The sequence below is a fragment of the Balaenoptera acutorostrata genome, chromosome 13, assembly GCF_949987535.1.
Source record: "Balaenoptera acutorostrata chromosome 13, mBalAcu1.1, whole genome shotgun sequence".
NCBI classification, from domain to species: Eukaryota; Metazoa; Chordata; class Mammalia; order Artiodactyla; family Balaenopteridae; genus Balaenoptera; species Balaenoptera acutorostrata.
In genome coordinates, this window is record NC_080076.1 from 34,506,516 (window position 1) to 34,531,656 (window position 25,141).

The 25,141-nt window shown below is 36.1% G+C and overlaps 1 protein-coding gene across 1 annotated transcript in view; it reads left to right on the top strand.

The window, feature by feature from the left end:
- RIT2 (Ras like without CAAX 2) overlaps positions 1 to 24,507 on the top strand; it is a 542,835-nt gene extending 518,328 nt beyond the window's left edge. The window contains 2 exon segments of the mRNA XM_057526195.1: positions 24,279 to 24,436; positions 24,438 to 24,507. Of these exon segments, the coding sequence (XP_057382178.1) occupies positions 24,279 to 24,436; positions 24,438 to 24,507 (228 nt within the window).
- The last annotated feature ends 634 nt before the right edge of the window (positions 24,508 to 25,141 follow it).

Consider the following 25,141-nt stretch of genomic DNA (forward strand, 5'->3'; position numbering starts at 1 on the left):
AATATTTACAATTGTTATACCTTCCTCTTGGATCGATCCCTTGATCATTATATAGTGTCCTTCTTTGTCTCTTGTAATAGTCTTTATTTTAAAGTCTATTTTGTCTGATATGAGAATTGCTACTCCAGCTTTCTTTTGATTTCCATTTGCATGGAATATCTTTTTCCATCCCCTCACTTTCAGTCACATCTTCTTTATCCATTCATCTATCAGTGGACACTTAGGTTGCTTCCATGTCCTGGCTACTGTAAATATAGCTACAGTGAACATTGTGGTACATGACTCTTTTTGAATTATGGTTTTCTCAGGGTATATGCCCAGTAGTGGGATTACTGGGTCATATGGTAGTTCTATTTTTAGTTTTTTAAGGAACCTCCGTACTGTTCTCCATAGTGGCTGTATCTATGCACTTATCTGTTATTTTTTGTGGGGATGGGGCGGTATTTGGATGATTTTTATTTTCCCCCTTTTGCATATTTGTGTTTTCTTTCCACAATAAACACAAATGACTTCTGTGATAGTTACGTGAACTGCAAATGTTAGCAAAGGCAGAAGAACACACTTCATACTCACAACCTAGGGACATTTGTTTTCAAAGTTTCTTAAGGTTTTGGCTACTATGACATGTTAATGCAAAAGTCAGTTTTCCTAAATTAGTGTTACTGGGGTTTTGTTTGTTTGCTTTGGAATGTGGAGAATATGTTTGTGCTCAAGAGTTTAGGCATTTAGTAAAATCTAAGGTAAAATATAGTTGTTTTTTTTTTCTTTTTCTAATTCTTTTCCCATTTAGGTTGTTACATAATATTGAGTTCCCTGTGCTATACAGTAGGTACTTGTTGCCTATTGATTTTAAATATAGCAGTGTGTACATGTCAATCCCAAACTCCCTAACTATCCCTCCCCACCCACCCCTTCCCCCCGGTAACAATAAGTTTGTTCTCTAAGTCTGTGAGTCTGTTTCTGTTCTGTAAATAAGTTTATTTCTATCATTTTTTTTAAGATTCTGCATATAAGTGATATCATACTATATTGTTTCTGATATTTCACAGTCTGACTTACTTCACTCCGTATGACAATCTCTAGGTCCAACCATATTTCTGCAAATTGTATTATTTAATTCGTTTTAATGGCTGAGTAATATTCCTTCATATATATACATCAATCACAAATTCTTTGTCCATTCCTCTGACAATGGACCTTTAGGATGTTTCAATTTGTTGGCTATTGTAAACAGTGTTGCAATGAATATTGAGGTGCAAGTATCCTTTCGGACTATGTTTTTGTCTGGATATATGCCCAGGAGTGGGATTGCAGTATCATATGGTAGTTCTATTTTTAGTTTTCTAAGAACCTCCCCACTGTACTCCATAGTGGCTGTACCAATTTACATTCCCACGAACAGTGGAGGAGGGTTCCCTTTTCTACACACCCTCTCAAGCGTTTATCCTTTGTGGATTTTTTGATGATGACCATTCTGATAGGTGTGAGGTGTTATCTCATTGTAGTTTTGATTTGCATTTCTCTAATAATTAGTGATGTCGAGCAGCTTTTCATGTGGCTCTTGGCCATCTGTATGTCTTCTTTGGAGAAATGTCTATTTAGGTCTTCTGCCCATTTTTTTGATTGGGTTGTTTATTTTGATGATATTAAGCCCCATAAGCTGTTTGTAAATTTTGGAGATTAATCCCTTGTCAGTCACATCATTTGCAAATATTTTCTCCCATTCTGTGGGTTGCCTTTTTGTTTTGTTTATGGTTTCCTTTGCTGTGTAAAAGCTTTTGAATTTAATTAGTTTCCAAAATAAACAACCTAACATTTCACCTAAACCAACTAGAGAAAGAAGAACAAACAAAACCTAAAGTTAGTACAAGGAAAGAAATCATAAAAATCAGAGCAGAAATAAATAAAATAGAGATGAAGGAAACAATAGCAAAGGTCAGTTAAACTAAAAGCTGGTTTTTGAAAAGATAAACAAAATTGATAAATCTTTAGCAAGACTCATCAAGAAAAAAAGGGAGAGGACTCAAATCAATAAAATCAGAAATGAAAAAGTAGAAGTTACAACTGACACCACAGAAATACAGAAATACAAAGGACCTTAAGAGACTACTACAAGCAACTGCATTCCAATAAGATGGACAACCTGGAAGAAATGGACAAATTCTTAGAAAAGTACACTCTCCCAAGACTGAACCAGGAAGAAATAGAAAATATAAACAGACCAATCACAAGCACTGAAATTGAAACTGTGATTAAAATCTCACAACAAACAAAAGTCTAGGACCAGACGGATTCACAGGTAAATTCTATCAAACATTTAGAAAAGAGTTAACACTTATACTTCTGAAACTGTTCCAAAACATTGTAGAGGAAGGAAAACTCCCTAACTCAATCCATGAGGCCACCATCACCCTGATACCAAAACCAGATAAAGATACCATTAAAAAAAAGAAAATTGGGTAGGAACCAAGATGGCGGAGTAGAAGGACTTGCTCTCACTCCCTCTTGCGAGAACACCAGAATTGCAACTAGCTGCTGGACAATCATCGACAGGAAGACACTGGAACTCACCAAAAAAGATACCCAATATTCAAAGACAAAGGAGAAGCCACAATGAAATGGTAGGAGGGGCACAATCAGAGTAAAATCAAATCACATAACTGGTGGGTGGGTGACTCACAGACTGGCGAACACTTATACCACAGAAGTCCACCCACTGGAGTGAAGGTTCCAAGCCCCAAGTCAGGCTTCCCAACCTGGGGGTCCAGCAACAGGAGGAGGAATTCATAGAGAATCAGACTTTGCAGCCTAGTGGGAATTGACTGCAGGACTTCAACAGGACTGGGGGAAACAGAGACCCCACTCTTGGAGGGTGCACACAAAATAGTGTGTACATTGGGACCCAGGGGAAGGAGAAGTGACCCCGGGGGATACTGAACCAGACCTACCTGCTAGTGTTGGAAGGTCTCCTGCAGAGGCAGGGGGTGGCACTGTTTCACACTGCGGACAAGGACACGGGCAGCAGAAGTTCTGGGAAGTACTCCTTGTCATGAGCCCTCCCAGAGTCTGTCATTAGCCCCACCAAAAAGCCCAGGTAGGCTCCAGTGTTGGGTTGCCTCAGGCAAAACAACTAAAAGGGAGGGAACCCAGCCCCACCCATCAACAGTCAAGTGGATTAAAGTTTTACTGAGCTCTGACCACCACAGCAACAGTCAGCTCTACCCACCACCAGAGCCTCCCATCAAACCTCTTAGATAGCTTCAACCACCAGAGGGCAGACAGCAGAAGCAAGAAGAACTACAATCCTGCAGCCTGTGGAACAAAAACCACATTCACAGAAAGGTAGACAAGATGAAAAGGCAGAGGGCTATGTACCAGATGAAGGAACAAGATAAAACCCCAGAAAAACAACTAAATGAAGTGGAGATAGGCAACCTTCAAGAAAAACAATTCAGAATAATGATAGTGAAGATGATCCAGGACCTCGGAATAAGAATGGAGGCAAACATAGAGAAGATGCAAGAAATGTTTAACAAACACCTAGAAGAATTAAAGAACAAGCAAACAGAGATAAACAATACAATAACTGAAATGAAAACTACACTAGAAGGAATCAATAGCAGAATAACTGAAACAGAAGAATGGATAAGTTACCTGGAAGACAGAATGGTGGAATTCACTGCTGCAGAGCAGAAAAAAGAAAAAGAAATGAAAAGAAATGAAGACAGCCTAAGAGACCTCTGGGACAACATTAAATGCAACAACATTTGCATTATAGGGGTCCCAGAAGGAGAAGAGAGAGAGAAAGGACCAGAGAAAATATTTGAAGAGATTATAGTTGAAAACCCCTAACATGGGAAAGGAAATAGCCACCCAAGTCCAGGAAGTGCAGCAAGTCCCATACAGGATAAACCCAAGGAGAAACATGCCGAGACACATAGTAATGAAATTGGCTAAAATGAAAGACACAGAAAAATTATTGAAAGCAACAAGAGAAAGATGACAAATAACCTACAAGGGAACTCCCATAAGGTTAACAGCTGATTTCTCAGCATAAAATCTACAAGCCAGAAGGGAGTGTGGCATGATATACTTAAAGTGATGGAACGGAAGAACCTACACCCAAGATTACTCTACCCAGCAAGGATCTCATTCAGATTTGATGGAGAAATCAAAAGCTTTAGAGACAAGCAAAAGCTAAGAGAATTCAGCACCACCAAACCAGCTCTACAACAAATGCTAAAGGAACTACTCTAAGTGGGAAACACAAGAGAAGAAATGGATCTGCAAAAACAAACCCAAAACAATTAAGAAAATGGTCATAAGAACATACATATCGGTAATTACCTTAAACGTGAATGGATTAAATGCTCCAACCAAAAGACACAGGCTTGCTGAATGGATACAAAAACAAGACCCATATATATGCTGTCTACAAGAGACCCACTTCAGACCTAGGGACACATACAGACTGAAAGTGAGGGGATGGAAAAATATATTCCATGCAAATGGAAATCAAAAGAAAGCTGGAGTAGTTATACTCATATCAGATAAAATAGACTTTAAAATAAAGAATGTTACAAGAGACAAGGAAGGACAAGTCATACTGATCAAGGGATCAATCCAAAAAGAAGATATAACAATTATAAATATATATGCACCCAACATAGGAGCACCTCAATATTTAAGGCAACTGCTAACAGCTATAAAGGAGGAAATCAACAGTAACACAATAATAGTGGGGGAATTTAACACCTCACTTACACCAATGGACAGATCCTCCAAAATGAAAATAAATAAGGAAACAGAAGCTTTAAATGACACAATAGACCAGATAGATTTAATTGATATTTATAGGACATTCCATCCAAAAACAGCAGATTACACATTCTTCTCAAGTGTGCACGGAACATTCTCCAGGATATATCACATCTTGGGTCACAAATCAAGCCGCAGTAAATTTAAGAAAATTGAAATCATATCAAGCATCTTTTCTGACCACAATGCTATGAGATTAGAAATCAATTACAGGGAAAAACACGAAAAAAACACAAACACATGCAGATTAATCAATATGTTACTAAATAACCAAGAGATCCCTGAAGAAATCAAAGAGGAAATCAAAAAATACCTAGAGACAAATGACAATGAAAACACGATGATCTAAAACCCATGGGCTGCAGCAAAAGCAGTTCTAAGAGGGAAGTTTATACCTATACAAGCCTACCTAAAGAAACAAGAAAAATCACAAGTAAACAATCTAACCTTACACCTAAAGGAACTAGAGAAAGAAGAACAAACAAAACCCAAAGTTAGCAGAAGGAAAGAAACCATAAAGATCAGATCAGAAATAAATGAAACAGAAACAAAGAAAACAATAGCAAAGATCAATAAAACTAAAAGCTGGTTCTTTGAGAAGATAAACAAAATTGATAAGCCATTAGCCAGACTCATCAAGAAAAAGAGGGAGAGGGCTCAAATCAATAAAATTAGAAATGAAAAAGAAGTTACAACAGACACTGCAGAAATACAAAGCATCCTAAGAGACTACTACAAGCAACTCTATGCCAATAAAATGGACAACATGAAGAAATGAACAAATTCTTAGAAAGGTACAACCTTCCAAGACTGAACCAGGAAGAAACAGAATATATGAAAAGACCAATCACAAGGAATGAAATTGAAACTTTGATTAAAACTCTTCCAACAAACAAAAGTCCAGGACCAGATGGCTTCACAGGTGAATTCTATCAAACATTTAGAGAAGAGCTAACACCCATCCTTCTCAAACTCTTCCAAAAAATTGCAGAGGAAGGAACACTCCCAAACTCATTCTATGAGGCCACCATCACCCTGATACCAAAGCCAGACAAAGTTACTACCAAAAAAGAAAATTACATACCAATATCACTGATGAACATAGATGCAAAAATCCTCAACAAAATACTAGCAAACAGAAACCAACAACACATTAAACGGATCATACACCACAATCAAGTGGGATTTTATCTCACAGATGCAAGGATTCTTCAATATACACAAATCAATCAATGTGATACACCATATTAACAAATTGAAGAATAAAAACCATATGATCATCTCAATGGATGCAGAAAAAGCTTTTGACAAAATTCAACACCGATTTATGATAAAAACTCTCCAGAAAGTGGGCATAGAGGGAGCCTACCTCAACATAATAAAGGCCATATATGACAAAACCCACAGCAAACATCATTCTCAATGGTGAAAAACTGGAAGCATTTCCTCTAAGATCAGGAATGAGACAAGGATGTCCACTCTCACCACTATTATTCAACATAATTTTGGAAGTCCTAGTCATGGCAATCAAGAAGAAAAAGAAATAAAAGGAATACAATTTGGAAAAGAAGAAGTAAAAGTGTCACTGTTTGCAGATGACATGATACTATACATAGAGAATCCTAATACTGCCACCAGAAAACTACTAGAGCTAATCAATGAGTTTGTAAAGTTGCAGGATACAAAATTAATGCACAGAAATCTCTTGCATTCCTATACACCAATGATGAAAAATCTGAAAGAGAAATTATGGAAACACTTCCATTTACCATTGCGACAAAAAGAATAGAATATCTAGGAATAAACCTACCTAGGGAGACAAAAGACTTTTATGCAGAAAGCTATAAGACACTGATGAAAGAAATTAAAGATGATACCAACAGATGGAGTGATATACCATGTTCTTGGATTGGAAAAGTCAATATTGTGAAAATGACTATACTACCCAAAGCAATCTACAGATAGTGCAATTCCTATCAAATTACCAATGGCATTTTTTACGGAACTAGAACAAATCATCTTAAAAGTTGTATGGAGACAGAAAAGACCCCGAATAGCCAAAGCAGTCTTGAGGGAAAAAAACGGAGCTGAAGGAATCAGACTCCCTGACTTCAGACTGTGCTACAAAGCTACAGTAATCAAGACAATATGGTACTGGCACAAAAACAGAAACATAGATCAATGGAACAAGATAGAAAACCCAGAGATAAACCCACACACCCATGGTCAACTAATCTATGACAAAGGAGGCAAAGATATACACTGGAGAAAAGACAGTCTCTTCAATAAGTGGTGCTGGGAAAACTGGACAGCTACATGTAAAAGAATGAAATTAGAACACTCCTTAACACCATATACAAAAATAAACTCAAAATGGATTCGAGACCTAAATGTAAGACAAGACACTATAAAAAAACTCTTAGAGGAAAACATAGGAAGAACACTGACATAAATCACAGCAAGATCTTTTTTGATCCACCTCCTAGAGTAATGGAAATAAAAACAAAAATAAACAACTGGGAACTAATGAAACTTCAAAGCTTTTGCACAGCAAAGGAAACCATAAACAAGACGAAAAGACAACCCTCAGAATGGAAGAAAATATTTGCAAACGAATCAACGGAGAAAGGATTAATCTCCAAAATATATAAACAGCTCATGCAGCTCAATATTAAAAAACAAACACCCCAATCCAAAAATGGGCAGAAGACCTAAAGAGACATTTATCCAAAGAAGACAGACAGATGGCCAAGAAGCACATGAAAAGATGCTCAACTTCACTACTTATTTGAGAAATGCAAATCAAAACTACAATGAGGTATCACCTCAGACCAGTTAGAATGGGCATCATCAGAAAATCTACAAACAACAAATGCTGGAGAGGGTGTGGAGAAAAGGCAGCCCTCTTGCACTGTTGGTGGGAATGTAAATTGATACAGCCACTATGGAGAACAGTATGGAGGTTCCTTAAAAAACTAAAAATAGATTTACCATATGATCCAGCAATCCCACTACTGGGCGTGTACCCAGAGAAAACCATAATTTCAAAAGACACATGCACCCCAATGTTCATTTCAGCACTGTTTACAATAGCCAGGTCACGGAAGCAACCAAATTCCCATTGAGAGACGAATGGTTAAAGAAGAAGTGGTACATATATACAATGGAATATTACTCAGCCATAAAAATGAACAAATTTGAGTCATTTTTTGAGACGTGGATGGATCTAGTGACTGTCATACAGAGTGAAGTAAGTCAGAAAGAGAAAAACAAATATCGTATATTAATGCATGTATGTGGAACCTAGAAAAAATGGTACAGATGAGCTGGTTTGCAGGGCAGAAGTTGAGACACAAATGTAGAGAACAGACATATGGACACCAAGGGGGGAAATCTGTTGGGGGTGGGGATGGTTGTGTGCTGTATTGGGCGATTGGGTTTGAGATGTATACACTGATGTGTATAAAATTGATGACTAATAAGAACCTGCAGTATAAAAAAACAAACAAACAAAACAACTAATACTAAACTTTCATTGTGTTATTTGTATGAAAATATGTTAATATAAATGTTTCAGACATTACATGAAATTTCTAAAAATCTTATATGTTCTGGTATAATGTTATAAGTCATAATTCTAGTTATTACTTTAAAATGTATATCTCAGAAATAACTAAATTTCCTTGTCAATTATATTATTATGAACTTTCATCAAATCTTTAACTGTTGTCATTTTTAAGTCTTTTGTCATTTACAGACAGTTCTGGTGTACTCTGATGCTTTTGCAAATATGTTCCTATAAAAGGGTTTCATCTTCAAGGAATTCATGGAAAAGACTCTGACAAGTACAGGTTTCTGGTAACTGACTGTACTGCTGAACTGAATGAATAAGCATTTTCAGAACTCTAATGAAAAACTGATGAGCTCATAAAAGTGCTAACAAAAGATCAAGATGAAAAAAAAATTAATTACATGGGACTGAGTGAACTGATGAGGATGATTATAATTTTTGTGACTTTCTGTTTGAATTAAAAAAAAAGAAAATTACAGGCCAATATCACTGATGAGCATAGATGTAAAAATCTTCAACAAAATACTAGCAATCCAAATCCAACAATACATTAAAAGGATCATACACCATGATCAAGAGGGATTTATCCAAGTGATGCAAGGATTTTTCAATACCCACAAATCAATCAGTGTGATATACCATATCAACAAAGTGAAGAACAAAAACCATATAATCATTTCAATAGATGCAGAAACAGCTTTTGACAAAATTCAACACCCATTTATGATAAAAACTCTCCAGAAAGTAGGCATAGAGGGAACATACCTCAACATAATAAAGGCTATATATGACAAACCTACAGCTAACATTATACTCAATGATAAAAGCTGAAAAAAAAAAAACCCAAACAAACTCTTAGATCAGGAACAAGACCAGGATATCCACTTTTACCAATTTTATTCAACATAGTTTTGGAAGTCCTAGCCATGTCAATCAGAGAAGAAAAAAAATATAAAAGGAATCCCAATTGGAAAAGAAGAAGTAAAACTGTCACTGTTTGCAAATGACATGATACTATACATAGAAAACCCTAAAGATGCTACCAGAAAATTATTATTATTATTCTAATTATTAGAAAACTGTTAGAAAATTATTAGAGCTAAATACTTTGGTAAAGTTGCAGGTTACAAAATTAATACACAGAAATCTGTTGCATTTGTATATACTAACAATGAAAGATCAGAATATAAATTAAGGAAACAATCTCATTTACCATTGCAACAAAAAGAATAAAATACCTAGGAATAAACCTACCTAAGGAGACAAAAGACCTGTACTCCGAAGATTATAAGTCACTGATGAAAGAAATTGAAGATGACACAAACAGATGGAAAGATATACCATGTTCTAGGATTGGAAGGATCAATATTGTGAAAATGATGATACTACCCAAAGCAATCTCTAGATTCAGTGCAATCCCTGTCAAATTACCAATGGCATTTTTCACAGAACTAGAACAAAAACATCTTAAAATTTGCATGGAGACACAAAAGACCCCAAATAACAAAAGCAATCTTGAGAAAGAAAAATGGAGCTGGAGTAATCAGGCTGTCTGACTTCAGACTATACTACAAAGCTACTGTCATCGAAACAACATGGTACTGGCACAAAAACAGAAATACAGATCAATGGAACAGGATAGAAAGCCCAGAGATAAATCCACGCCCATATGGTCACCTTATCTTTGATAAAGGAGGCAAGGATATACAATGGAAAAAAGATAGTCTCTTCAGTAAGTGGTGCTGGGAAAACTGGATAGCTACATAAAAAAGAATGAAATTAGAACACTCCTTAACACCATACACAAAAATAAACTCAAAATGGATTAAAGACCTAAATGTAAGGCCAGACACTGTAAAATTCTTAGAGGAAAACATAGGCAGAACACTCTCTGACATAAATTGCAGCAATATCTTTTTATATCAATCTCCCAGAGTAATGGAAATATGCACTTATCTTCAAATGGAAGGTGACTTTTAAAAAACAAATGACTCACAGATTAAATAAATAAATCAGGTTTAATCAATCAAAAGCACTTTCACTGGAGCTGTTCAAGGAAACTGGCATGGCTGTTCATACTGTTAAAAATGATCAATACTATTATACAACTAAACAAAATGAAAACTAAACAATCTAAGTTTAGATAGCTTTTCCTTCAAATAACATGCTGGTCCCAAACTTCTAAGGAAACTATGATTCCTGTTACTGTGATGATGTAGGCTATATAATAAAAATTAATAGTTCCATGGATAAGAATGAAGTGAAACACAGACAGGGAGATATTTTAAAAATTTAAAACAAATCCCAAAGAGTTTGTTCTGTACACTAAATATTTTAACAGTGCCCAGTAGTCTTAACCATGAAGGTATATATTTTTTTTTTTCATGAAGGTATTTTTTCTTGTGAAGCTTCTCCTGGAGGAGTCAGAACCATCTTTCTGCCAATCTTTCATCATTCAAGTTTAGCAATTATAGCAGAGCATTATCAGACCTTCCTTTTGTGATATTAAGAATTATATAGCTTGCAGAACACCACTATTACCATGAATACCTTACAATAATTTAATTTAATTTATTTTTACCCAGCTCGGGTATAAGATAAAAAAGATGTGAAGAACAATGAAGCTCCTGAAGTCAGCAGATTGTTGGGATTGGAATTCTAATTGCCCAGTATGCTTGTCACTTCTCACTAGCAGCTAGGCCTGGACTAGAACAGGCCCTGCTAGCCATTGGGCCCCAGTAGTCTCATCAACCCCCTATGCAGCTGTTGCTGTATTCAAATGCCTCCTCTGGCAGATGGGAAATGGCATTTCAGGGAGTACCTGGCATATTATATGGTGATCTTCCTTGGTGGAAAATGTCACATATATTAAAAAGGTGGTTTCCCTGGGTTACTGTAATTTTTATTACTTGTATGAAACATTTTTCTTTATTCCTTTTTTTCTTCCAATGCTTTCTAAGGCCTCCAGGTGGTATGTTTAATCACAAATGCCTTTTCTTTTTAATGGAGGGGTATGGTGTTATAATGATATCTGCACCAATTGTTCCTCCCTCCCAAATAATCTTTCTACAATATTTTATTTTTTCTTATTTTTCTGCACTTATTTAAATTTTTCCCTTTATGTAAATGTAATGTAAAATATTCTATGCCAATTTTTTACCATTTAAGAATCATCTTAAGTTGTAACACCTCACATCAGTATAATTAATTATTCCACATATATACTATATATGAAATATTGTACTAGCAAAGGGAACTGGAAAGAACCCCATTGGAAATAGTAAGAAGGACTGGAAATAATACTTGATGGAATAGAGTAGAACTTGATGGTTGTTTTACGTTAATTAGATATGTGTTTAAGCTTTCTGGACCTGAAACTCCTCACTTGGTAAATTTAAAAAAAAAATTAATTCCCTTATAACACTATGCTTCTTTCTTAGCAGTTACTATAGCATGTGGATGAATATTTGTAATTTAAAAATATGTAATTTTACTTGAAATTTATAGAGACAAGATATAACATCTTAGAAAAATATGTTAATCATCCGGATTTTGAGCTCTGATACAGAAGCTGTAATTGCTGAATCAGTCAGACACCACTAGTGGACAAAAAAAAAAAAAAAAAATTACTCTCAGTGATACTATTGCAATATTTATGGCCTTCAAACTGACTCATAATTACTAAGTAAAAAGCCCAGAAATCTGTAAAAATTAATGTTACTTACACTTACTTTTTCTTACATGTTTGGACTCAAGTTTTTCCATTGAAGTTATAGTATATAAATTTCAATTTCGAAGGTAGAAATGACAAATACATGATTTGTCAATAAACATATGAGATGGAATTTATTGAAATGTGGAAATTTATTTTTAAAATATGCTTTCATCTTAATATTTGTTCTAAAAATAGAAAGCTTTAGGTCACTGATCTAGTAAGAATTTTTTTAAAGAAGAGATCAAATATTTTACTAAATTTAAATTCCATTTAGACTTTATTATAATGAGTGTAAAATTTACTGAGTTATTCATTTTAATAACATGGAATTAATATTCTGATAATGAACCTAAGGGTATATGCAACTACATTTTATACTTTGAAATAGAGGGTTCATGATTCCTAAGTTACCTCCCAAAGTAATGCGTAGTCATGGAGTTAAATATATGTTCTTCAACCTGCTACAAATAATAAAATATGCAGTTATGTCATCTATTAAGGTGCTGTTTTGCTGTATAATATTTCAATAACAATCTTTGCATAGAATCGGTTTTCCAATTTTATTTTAGGTTAAGCTTGATTATAATATTGGACTGAATTTTGATGTTTCCAATGGTTTATTTGTGTTGCTACATTTTTATAATTTGGAAACACTTAGCTAATATATATGCGTATTTGTATAGTGAGATTTTTCATATGTGTAAAAGAATTGTGTATTTCATGAAAAACTTAGCTCCAATCCCATTCTACTTCTATTCTCCCCAAAGAAAAATCACCTTCCTGTGTTGGTGCAAAAATCTCTTTGAAATAATACATCAAAAATAATCTAAAATGATAACTCAATGTCAGTGTACCATTGAATGCACTTTCATTTCCCCACTGGTTTGGAATGCAACCCCAATAATATATCAAACTCCCATATATATTTTGACCATATTCCTTTGTTCTTTATTGAATTTTATTGGTCTCTCTAGCCCTTAACTAATACCCCATTGCTTAAACTGCTACAGGTTTACAGAGAGCCTTAAAAGAGTGAGTTCAACATCATCGTTATTGTTCCTTTCCTCCTTATCTCCTTCTTACTAGAATTCAAATATTTGTTTTTTATTTTTACCTTTATTCTTCCCTATTAATTTTAGTATCTCTGTATGACATTCTATGATTCAAAAGATTTGAGGACTTGAATGTATTTGTATTGAAATTATATATTAATTTGGGATAATTTTCAATTTTTATGATGCTGAAACTTCTCACTAAAAACACAGGTCCACAATCTGTTATCTGATTTCAGAAATGTAAATAATATGAAAGATAAAGCTTTTCTTGATGTAGTTACTTGCAAAATCTGACAAGAATCAATACATTTTGTGAAAAAAAATATAATCTGATGTGATCTGAGTCTATTTAGAGACTTACATAACCAATTTACTGTGGATGTTAAAACATTTAGCTCTGGAAAAATTACCATACAGGCATACCTCAGAGACACTGAGGGTTTAGTTCCAGACCACTACAAAAAAGCAAATACAAAAAAAGTGAGTCACACAAACTTTTTGGTTTTCTAATGCATATAAAATTTATGTTAACACTATACTGTAGTCTATTAAGTGTGAAATAGCATTATGTCAGAAAAAAACTGCATACCTTAATTTGAAGTACTTTATTGTTTCGTTTTTTGTTTTTTTTTTTTGACATCTTTATTGGAGTATAATTGCTTTACAATGGTGTGTTAGTTTCTGCTTTATAACAAAGTGAATCAGTTATACATATACATATGTTCCCATATCTCTTCCCTCTTGCATCTCCCTCCCTCCCACCCTCCCTATCCCACCACTCTAGGTGGTCACAAACCACCGAGCTGATCTCCCTGTGTTATGCAGCTGCTTCCCACTAGCTATCTATTTTACGTTTGGTAGTGTATATATGTCCATGCCACTCTCTCACTTTGTCACAGCTTACCCTTCTCCCTCCCCATATCTTCAAGTCCATTCTCTAGTAGGTCTGTGTCTTTATTCCTGTCTTACCCCTAGGTTCTTCATTACCTTTTTTTTTTTTTCCCTTAGATTCCATATATATGTGTTAGCATACTGTATTTGTTTCTCTCTTTCTGACTTACTTCACTCTGTATGACAGACTCTAGGTCTATCCACCTCACTACAAATAACTCAATTTCGTTTCTCTTTATGGCTGAGTAATATTCCATTGTATATATGTGCCACATCTTCTTTATCCATTCATCTGTGGATGGACACTTAAGTTGCTTCCATGTCCTGGCTATGGTAAATAGAGCTGCAATGAACATTGTGGTACATGACTCTTTTTGAATTATGGTTTTCTCAGGGTATATACCCAGTAGTGGGATTGCTGGGTCGTATGGTAATTCTATTTGTAGTATTTTAAGGAACCTCCATACTGTTCTCCATAGTGGCTGTATCAATTTACATTCCCACCAACAGTGCAAGAGTGTTCCCTTTTCTCCACACCCTCTCCAGCATGTATTGTTTGTAGATTTTTTGATGATGGCCATTCTGACTGGTGTGAGGTGATACCTCACTGTAGTTTTGATTTGCATTTCTCTAATGATTAATAATGTTGAGCATTCTTTCATGTGTTTGCTGGCAATCTGTATATGTTCTTTGGAGAAATGTCTATTTAGGTCTTCTGCCCATTTTTGGATTGGGTTGTTTGTTTGTTTAATATTGAGCTGCATGAGCTGTTTATATATTTTGGAGATTAATCCTTTGTCCGTTGATTCATTTGCAAATATTTTCTTCCATTCTGAAGGGTTGCCTTTTCATCTTGTCTGTACTTTCCTTTGCTGTGCAAAAGCTTTGAAGTTTCATTAGGTCCCATTTGTTTATTTTTGTTTTTATTTCCATTTCTCTAGCAGGTGGGTTAAAAAGGATCTTGCTGTGATTTATGTCATAGAATGTTCTGCCTATGTTTTCCTCTAAGAGTTTGATAGTGTCTGGCCTTACATTTAGTTCTTATTCCACTTTGAGTTTATTTTTGTGTATGGTGTTAGGGAGTGTTCTAATTTCATACTTTTACATGTACCTGTCCAGTTTTCCCAGCACCACTTATTGAAGAGGCTCTTTTCTCCACTGTATATGCTTGCCTCCTTTATCAAAGATAAGGTGACCATAAGTACACGGGATTATCACTGGGCTTTCTATCCTATTCCATTGATCTATATTTCTGTTTTTGTGCCAGTACCATACTGTCTTGATTACTGTAGCTTTGTAGTATAGTCTGAAGTCACAGAGCCTGATTCCCCCAGCTCCATTTTTCGTTCTCAAGATTGCTTTGGCTATTCGGGGACTTTTGTGTTTCCATACAAATTGTGAATTTTTTTTTGATCTAGTTCTGTGAAAAATGCCAGTGGTAGTTTGATAGGGATTGCATTGAATCTGTAGATTGCTTTGGGTAGTAGAGGCATTTTCACAATGGTGATTCTTCCAATCCAAGAACAGGGTATATCTCTCCATCTATTTGTGTCATCTTTAATTTCTTTCATCAGTGTCTTATAATTTTCTTCATACAGGTCTTTTGTTTCCTTAGGTAGGTTTATTCCTAGGTATTTTATTATTTTTGTTGCAATGGTATATGGGAGTGTTTTCTTAAAGTCACTTTCAGATTTCTCATCATTAGTGTATAGGAATGCAAGAGATTTCTGTGCACTAATTTTGTATCCTGCTACTTTACCAAATTCATTGATTAGGTCTAGAAGTTTTCTGGTAGCATCTTTAGGATTCTCTATGTATAGTATCATGTCATCTGCAAACAGTGACAGATTTACTTCTTCTTTTCCAATTTGGATTCCTTTTATTTCTTTTTCTTCTCTGATTGTTGTGGCTAAAACTTCCAGAACTATGTTGAATAATAGTGGTGAGAGTGGGCAACCTTATGTTGTTCCTGATCTTAGTGGAAATGGTTTCAGTTTTTCACCATTGAGGATGATGTTGGCTGTGGGTTTGTCATATATGGCCTTTTTTATGTTGAGGAAAGTTCCCTCTATGCCTAGTTTCTGCAGGGCTTTTATCATAAATGGGTGTTGAAATTTGTCAAAAGCTTTCTCTGCATCTATTGAGATGATCATATGTTTTTTCTCCTTCAAATTGTTAAAATGGTGTATCCCGTTGATTGATTGCATATATTGAAGAATCCTTGCATTCCTGGAATAAACCCCACTTGATCATGGTGTATGATCCTTTTAATGTGCTGTTGGATTCTGTTTGCTAGTATTTTGTTGAGGATTTTTGCATCTATGTTCATCAGTGATATTGGACTTAGTTTTCTTTCTTTGTGACATCTTTGTCTGGTTTTGGTATCAGGGTGATGGTGGCCTCATAGAATCAGTTGAGGAGTGTTCCTCCCTTTGCAATATTTTGGAAGAGTTTGAGAAGGATAGGTGTTATCTCCTCTCTAACTGTTTGATAGAATTCGCCTGTGAAGCCATCTGGTCCTGGGCTTTTGTTTGTTGGAAGATTTTCAATCACAGTTTCAATTTCAGTGCTTGTGATTGGTCTGTTCATATTTCCTATTTCTTCCTGGTTCAGTCTTGGCAGGTTGTGCATCACTAAGAATTTGTCCGTTTTTTCCAGGTTGTCCATTTTATTGGCATAGAGTTGCTTGTAGTAATCTCTCATGATCCTTTGTATTTCTGCAGTGTCAGTTGTTACTTCTCCTTTTTCATTTCTAATTCTATTGATTTGAGTGTTTTCCCTTTTTTTCTTGATGAGTCTGGCTAATGGTTTATCAATTTTGTTTATCTTCTCAAAGAACCAGCTTTTAGTGTTATTGATCTTTGTTATCATTTCTTTCCTTTCTTTTTCATTTATTTCTGATCTGATCTTTATGATTTCTTTCCTTTGGCTAACTTTGGGGTATTTTTGTTCTTCTTTCTCTAATTGCTTTAGGTGCAAGGTTAGGTTGTTTATTTGAGATGTTTCCTGTTTCTTAAGGTAGGATTGTATTGCTATAAACTTCCCTCTTAGAACTGCTTTTGCTACATTCCATAGGTTTTTAGAAGTTTTGTCTCCATTGTCATGTGTTTCTAGGTACTTTTTGATTTCCCCTTTGATTTCTTCAGTGTTCACTTCGTTATTAAGTAGTGCATTGTTTAGCCTCCATGTGTTTGTATTTTTTACAGATCTTTTCCTGTAATTGATATCTAGTCTCATAGCATAGTGGTTTGAAAGGATACTTGATACGATTTCAATTTTCTTAAATTTACCAAGACTTTATTTGTGACCTTAGATATGATCTATCCTGGAGAATGTTCCATGAGCACTTGAGAAAAATGTGTATTATGTTGTTTTGGGGTGGAATGTCCTATAAATATCAATTAAGTCCATCTTGTTTAATATATCATTTAAAGCTTCTGTTTCCTTATTTATTTTCATTTTAGATGATCTGTTCATTGGTGAAAGTAGGGTGTTAAACTCCCCTACTATGATGGTGTTACTGTCAATTTCCCCTTTTATGGCTGTTAGTATTTGCCTTATGTATTGAGGTGCTCCTATGTTGGGTGCATAAATATTTACAATCGTTATACCTTCTTCTTGGATCGATCCCTTGATCATTATGTAGTGTTCTCCTTTTTCTCTTGAAATAGTCTTTATTTTAAAGTCTATTTTGTCTGATATGAGAATTGCTACTCCAGCTTTCTTTTGATTTCCATTTGCATGGAATATCTTTTTCCATCCCCTCACTTTCAGTGTGTATGTGTCCCTTGGTCTGAAATGGGTCTCTTGTAGACAGCATATATACGGGTCTTGTTTTTGTATCCATTCAGCCAGTCTGTGTCTTTCGGTGGGAACATTTAATCCATTTACATTTAAGGTAATTATCAATATGTATGTTCCTATTCCCATTTTCTTAAATGTTTTGGGTTTGTTATTGTAGGTGTTTTCCTTCTCTTGTTTTTCTTGCCTAGAGAAGTTCCTTTAGCATTTGTTGTAAAGCTGGTTTAGTGGTGCTGAACTCTCTCAGCTTTTGCGTGTCTGTAAAGGTTTTAATTTCTCCATCAAATGTGAATGAAATCCTTGCTGGGTAGAGTAATCTTTGTTGTAGGTTTTTCTCCTTCATCACTTTAAATATGTCCTGCCACTCCCTTCTGACTTGCAGAGTTTCTGCTGAAAGTTCAGCTGTTAACCTTATGGGGATTCCCTTGTGTGTTATTTGTTGTTTTTCCCTTGCTGCTTTTAGTATGTTTTCTTTATATTTAATTTCTGATAGTTTGATAATATATGTCTTGGCGTGTTTCTCCTTGGATTTATCCTGTATGGGACTCTCTGTGCTTCCAGGACTTGATTAACTATTTCCTTTCCCATATTAGGGAAGTTTTCAACTATAATCTCTTCAAATATTTTCTCAGTCCCTTTCTTTTTCTCTTCTTCTTCTGGGACCCCTATAATTCAAATGTTGGTGCATTTAATGTTGTCCCAGACATCTCTGAGACTGTCCTCCATTCTTTTCATTCTTTTTTCTTTATCCTGCACTGCAGTAGTTATTTCCACCATTTTATCTTCCAGGTCACTTATCCTTTCTTCTGCCTCAGTTATTCTGCTATTAATCCCTTCTAGAGTATTTTAAATTTCATTTATTGTGTTGTTCATTGTTGCTTGTTTACTCTTTAGTTCTTCTAGGTCTTTGTTAAATGTTTCTTGTATTTTGTCTATTCTATTTTCAAGATTTTGGATCATCTTTACTATTATTCTGAATTCTTTTTCAGGTAGACTGCCTATTTCCTCTTCATTTGTTAAGTCTGGTGTGTATTTACCTTGTTCCTTCATCTGCTGTGTGTTTTACTATCTTCTCATTTTGCCTATCTTACTGTGTTTGTGGTCTCCTTTTCGCAGGCTACAGGTTCGTAGTTCCCATTGTTTTTGGTGTCTGTCCCCAGTGGCTAAGGTTGGTTCACTGGGTGTGTAGGCTTCCTGGTGGAGGGGATTAGTGCCTGTGTTCTGGCAGATGAGGCTGGATCTTGTCTTTCTGGTAGGCAGGTCCACGTGTGGTGTTGTATTTTGGCGTGTCTGTGGACTTATTATGATTTTAGGCAGCCTCTCTGCTAATGGGTGGGGCTGTGTTCCTTTCTTGCTTGTTGTTTGGCATAGGGTGTCCAGCATTGTAGCTTCCTGGTCACTGAGTGTAGCTGGGTCTTGGTGTTAAGATGGAGATCTCTTGGAGGTTTTCACCATTTGGTATTACATGGAGCTGGGAGGTCTTTTGTGGACCAGTGTCCTGAAGTTGGCTCTCTCACCTCAGAGGCACAGCCCTGATGCCTGGCTGGAGCACCAAGAACCTTTTATCCGCATGGCTCAGAATAAGAGGGAGAAAAAATAGAAAGAAAGAAAGAGGATAAAATAAAGTGAAATGAAATAAAGTAAGATAAAATAAGATAAAGTTATTAAAATAAAAAAATAGTTATTAAGCAAAAAACTTTTTTAAAGTAAAAAAAAAAAGAAACCGCCTGACAGAACCCTAGGACAAATGGTGAAAACAAATCTATACAGACAAAATCTCATACAGAAGCATACACATACACATTCACAAAAAGAGGAACAGGGGAAAAAATAATATATCTTGCTCCCAAAGTCCACCTCCTCAATTTGGGATGATTCGTTGTCTATTCAGGTATTCCACAGATGCAGGTACATCAAGTTGAATGCGGAGCTTTAATCCGCTGCTTCTGAGGCTGCTGGGAGAAATTTCCCTTTCTCTTCTTTGTTATCACAGCTCCCGTGGTTCAGCTTTGGATTTGGCCCCGCCTCTGAGTGTAGGTCACCTGAGGGTGTCTGTTCTTCACTCAGACAGGACAGGGTTAAAGGAACAGCTGCTTTGGGGGCTCTGGTTCACTCAGATTTGGGGGAGGGAGGGGTATGGATGCGGGGCGAGCCTGCGGCAGCAGAGGCCAGTGTGACGTTGCACCAGACTGAGGCGCCATGCGTTTTCTCGGGGAAGTTGCCCTTGGATCACGGGACCCTGGCTGTGGCAGGCTGCACAGGCTCCCAGGAGGGGAGGTGTGGACAGTGACCTGTTCTTGCACACAGGCTTCTTGGTGGTGGCAGCAGCAGTCTTAGCGTTTCATGCCCGTCTCTGGGGTCCGTGCTGATAGCCGCTCCTCGCGCCCGTCTCTGGAGATCGTTTAGGTGGTGCTCTGAATCCCCTCTCCTCGCACACCAGGAAACAAAGAGGCAAAAAAAAGTCTCTTGCCCGTTCCGCAGCTCCAGACCTTTTCCCGGACTCCCTCCCGACTAGCTGTGGTGCGCTAACCCCTTCAGACTGTGGTGAGTGCTGGTGGGCACCGCTCCTCTGTGCGGGAATCTCTCCGCTTTGCATTCTGCACCCCTGTTGCTCAGCTCTCATCTGTGGCTCCGAAGTTTCCCCCCTCCGCCACCCACAGTCTCTGCCTGTGAAGGGGCTTCCTAGTGTGTGGAAATCTTTCCTCCTTCACAGCTCCCTCCTACTGGTGCCGGTCCCATCCCTATTCTTTTGTCTCTGTTGTTTCTTTTTTCTTTTGCCCTACTCAGATACGTGGGGAGTTTCTTGCCTTTTGGGAATTCTGAGGTCTTCTGCCAGCGTTCAGTGGGTGTTCTATAGGAGCAGTTCCTCGTGTAGATGTATTTCTGATGTATCTGTGGGGAGGAAGGTTATCTCTTAGTCTTACTCTTCCACCATCTTCTCCTCTCTCATGAATGTTCTTAATGGCATCTAGAATGGTGAATCTTTTCCAAAAGATTTTCAGTTTTCTTGTACAGATTCATCAGAGGAATCACTATCTATAGCAGTAAGCTATAGCCTTATGAACTGTGTTTCTTAAATAATAAGTCCTGAAAGTTAAAATTACTCCCTGAACTATGGGTGGACATATGGATATGTTAGCAGGCATGGAAACATTAACCTCTTTGTACCTCTCCATCAAAGATCTTGGTGACCAGGTGCATTGTCAATGAGCAGTCATATTTTGAAACAAATCTTTTTTTCTGAGCAGTAGGTCTCAATAGTGGGCTTAAAATATTTAGTAAACCATATTGTAAACAGATGTGCTGTCATCCAGGCTTTGTTGTTCCATTTATAGAGGAGAAGCACAGTCAATTTAGTATAATTCTTAAGGATCATAAGATTTTTGTAATGGTAAAAAAGCATTACCTACAACTTCAAGTCACCAGCTGCATTTGCCCCTAACAACAGAGTCAGTCTGTCCTTTGAAGTCAGACACTGACTTCTCTCTAGCTATGAAAGTCCTAATGGTAGACTCTTGTGATATAAGGCTGTTTCATCTACATTGAAGATCTATTGTTTAGTATAGGCACATTTATTATCTGAGCTAGATCTTCTGGATAACTTGCTACAGATTCTACATCAGCACTTGCTGCTTACCTTGAACTTTGATGTTATGGAGATGGCTTCTTTCCTTAAATGTCATGAACCAACTTCTGCTAGCTTCAACCTTTTCATCTGCAGCTTCCTCACCTCTCTCAACTTTCATATAATTGAACAGATTTAGAGTCTTGCTCAGGATTAGACTTAAGGGAATGTTGTGGCTGGTTTGATCTTCTAGGCAGACCCCTAAAACTTTCTCCATATCAGCCTTTTGGCTGTCTCATTTTTTTTTATCATTTGTATGTTCATTGGAGTAGAACTTTTAATTTCCTTCAAGAACTTTTCCCTCACATTCACAACTTTGTTAACCCTCACAAGAGGCCTAGCTTTTGGACTGTTTTTGTTTTCAATATGCCTTCCTCACTAAGCTTTACCATATTTAGCTTTTGATTTAAAGTGAGAGATGTGTTACTCTTCCTTTCACTTCAACACTTAGAAGCTATTGTAGTGTTACTAATCGGCCTAATTTTAATATTTTGTTGTGTCTCAGGGAATAGGGAGGCCTGAGGCAAGGGAAGAAGATGAGGGAACAGCCAGTAGTTGGGGAAGTCAGAACACACAACATTTATTGCTTAAGTTCACCATCTTATATGAGCGTGTTTTATGGTGCCCCAAAACAATTGCAATAGTAACATCAAATTTGTGTTTCTACCTTTCTAAAACATTTATATAATGCTATAAACATCATTCTAAACAATGTTTTTGATATCCCACAGTCTTGATATGTGGTATTTTCATTATTGTTCATTTACAAATATTTTCTAAATTTTATGTAATATATTTTTGACATATTGACCATGTAGAAATATTTTTTTTTCCTAAAATATCTGGGGATTTCCTAGTTATCTTTCTAAAAATTAATTTCCAGATTAATTTCATTTGTTTGGGTGTATGCTATGAACTTGATTCTTTGCTATGCTTTGAGAAGTGCTTTATACCTTAGCATGAAGTCAATTTCTATAAATGCTCCAGGTTCATTTGAAGAAAATGTGACGTTTTCAGTTGTGGGGTACAACATCTTATATATGTATATTAGATTGATTGTGTTGTTTTGTTCAAACTTTCCATATTTTTATTGATGTTTTTCCTACTTATTCTTTCAATTGCTGAAGGAGATGTGTTAAAATATCTTACTATAATTTTCAATTTTTGTTCTATCAACTTTTCTTCACCATAAACTGAGGCTACATTTTCAGTGCATACAAAATATAATATCCTGATAGATTAATCTTTTTATCATCATAATACAACTCCCTTTAACTCTAGCAATTTTTTAAATGCTATGTACTTTGTCTGATATTAAGTCAGTGTATCAGCTTTCTTTTTGTATTAATTTCCGTTCAAATTTTACTATTTCTGTATCCTTACGTGTAAGATGTTTCAATTACAAGTGCTTTTAAAAACTCTGTTCTGATAATCTTTGTCTTTTATAATTTGAGAGTGTACTGCATTTATATATAACTGATTTTGGTACCTTCTATTATTTCTTTACAATTTGTTTTTTTCCTCATCATTTCCATCACTCATTGTGAGCTGAGTATACATCCTGCTTCATTGACTTTAGATTTCTCCATTTTTCTTTGACCATGGGATGTGGGTGCAGTTATCTCTACCTTCTGCCTACCTGTTCTCCATCATAGGAACATCATATTCCAGGTAAGATGTGCTCTTTCAGCCAGAGTCCCAGGATAAGAAGATAGGAGGGACAAAGTAGAAGCCAACTAACAACCTGGAGCTGAGCTCCAGTTAAGAGTCTAGAGTTACAAGCTCCACTTAAGACTACAACTAATAATAACTAATAGTTATAGAGTTTTAACATGTGCCCAGCACTTTCAATGTATCTTTTATAGGTGATCTCATTTAACCTTAACAAAGAGCCTCTGGGGCTGGTGTTATTATCTTACGTTACAGATGAGAACACTGAGACCAAAAAGTTAAGATATTTACTCAGATTTGCAAGGCTAAAAAGTAGTAGAGCTAGGCCTTGAAACCAAGTAGTTTTAACCTAAAGCCATGTTTTTGACTACTGTGCTATGTTACTTCTTTTGAAGTCTGGAGAGCGGTTTCCAGTTTCATTTTTAATCACTTCTCTTCTATTGCCCTTTCAGAGGTTCTGATTTCCCATTTGTCCTTCACCAGTCAGAAATCCTAGGAGTCTTCTCTTAAAAACCAATTCTCACCCATAAAAAGGAACGAAATTGGGTCATTTGTAAAGATGTGGATAGACCTAGAGACTGTCATACACAGTGAAGTAAGTCAGAAAGAGAAAAACAAATATTGTATATTAACGCATATACGTGGAATCTGAAAAAAAAAATTGGTATAGATGATCTTATTTACAAAGTAGAAATAGAGAGACAGATGTAGAGAACAAACATATGGATACCAAGGGGGAAAGAGGAGATGGGATGAACTGGGAGATTGGGATTGACATATACACTATTGATACTATGTATAAAATAGATAACTAATGAGGACCTAATGTATAACACAGGGAACCCTACTCAGTGCTCTGAGGTGACCTAAATGGGAAAGAAATCCAGAAAAGAGGGGATATATGTATACATATAACCGATTCACTTTGCTGTATAGTAGAAGCTAACATAACTAACACAACATTGTAAACCAACTATACTTCAATAAAATTTTTTTAAAAAAATTCTCTCATTTTTACATGTAACCAAGGCCTACATGTAACCGAGGCCTACAACACTGGTAGAGAACATACTTTTTGATTAAAGTGTCTCTCCCTTTCTCTCTTTTTAATATAGTTTACTTTCCCCTTAGGTCTCTATGGAAGAAGGCTTGAGTCTGTCCCGAGAACATAACACTGGTTTTTTTGAGACCTCTGCAGCACTCAGATTCTGCACTTATGATGCCTTTCATGGCTTAGTGAGGGAAATCCACAAGAAGGAGTCCATGCCATCCTTGATGGAAAAGAAACTGAAAAGACAGTCTATGGAAGAAGTTAAAAGGCTCATTGAATTGTGATTTTCTCAGGGTTTTTGCCCAGTAATAGGATTGCTGGGTCGTATGGTAGTTCTATTTTTAGTTTTCTAAGGAACCACCATACTGTTCTCCATAGTGTCTGTATCAATTTACATTCCCACCAACAGTGCAAGAGGGTTCCCTTTTCTCCACACCCTCTCCAGCATTAACTGTTTGTAGATTTTTTGATGATGTCCATTCTGACTGGTATGCGGTGATACCTCATTGTAGTTTTGATTTGCATTTCTCTAATGATTTGTGATGTTGAGCATTCTTTCATGTGTTTGTTGGCAATCTGTATATCTTCTTTGGAGAAATGTGTATTTAGGTCTTCTGCCCATTTTTGGATTGGGTTGTTTGTTTTTTTGTCATTGAGCTGCATGAGCTGCTTGTAAGTTTTGGAGATTAATCCTTTGTTAATGCTTTGATTGCAAATATTTTCTCCCATTCTGAGGGTTGTCTTTTTGTCTTGTGTATGGTTTCCTTTGCTGTGCAAAAGCTTTTAAATTTCATTAGGTCCCATTTGTTTATTTTTGTTTTTATTTCCATTTCTCTAAGAGGTGGGTCAAAAGGATCTTGCTGTGATTTATGTCATAGAGTGTTCTGCCTATGTTTTCCTCTAAGAGTTTTATAGTGTCTAGCCTTACATTTAAGTCTTTAAT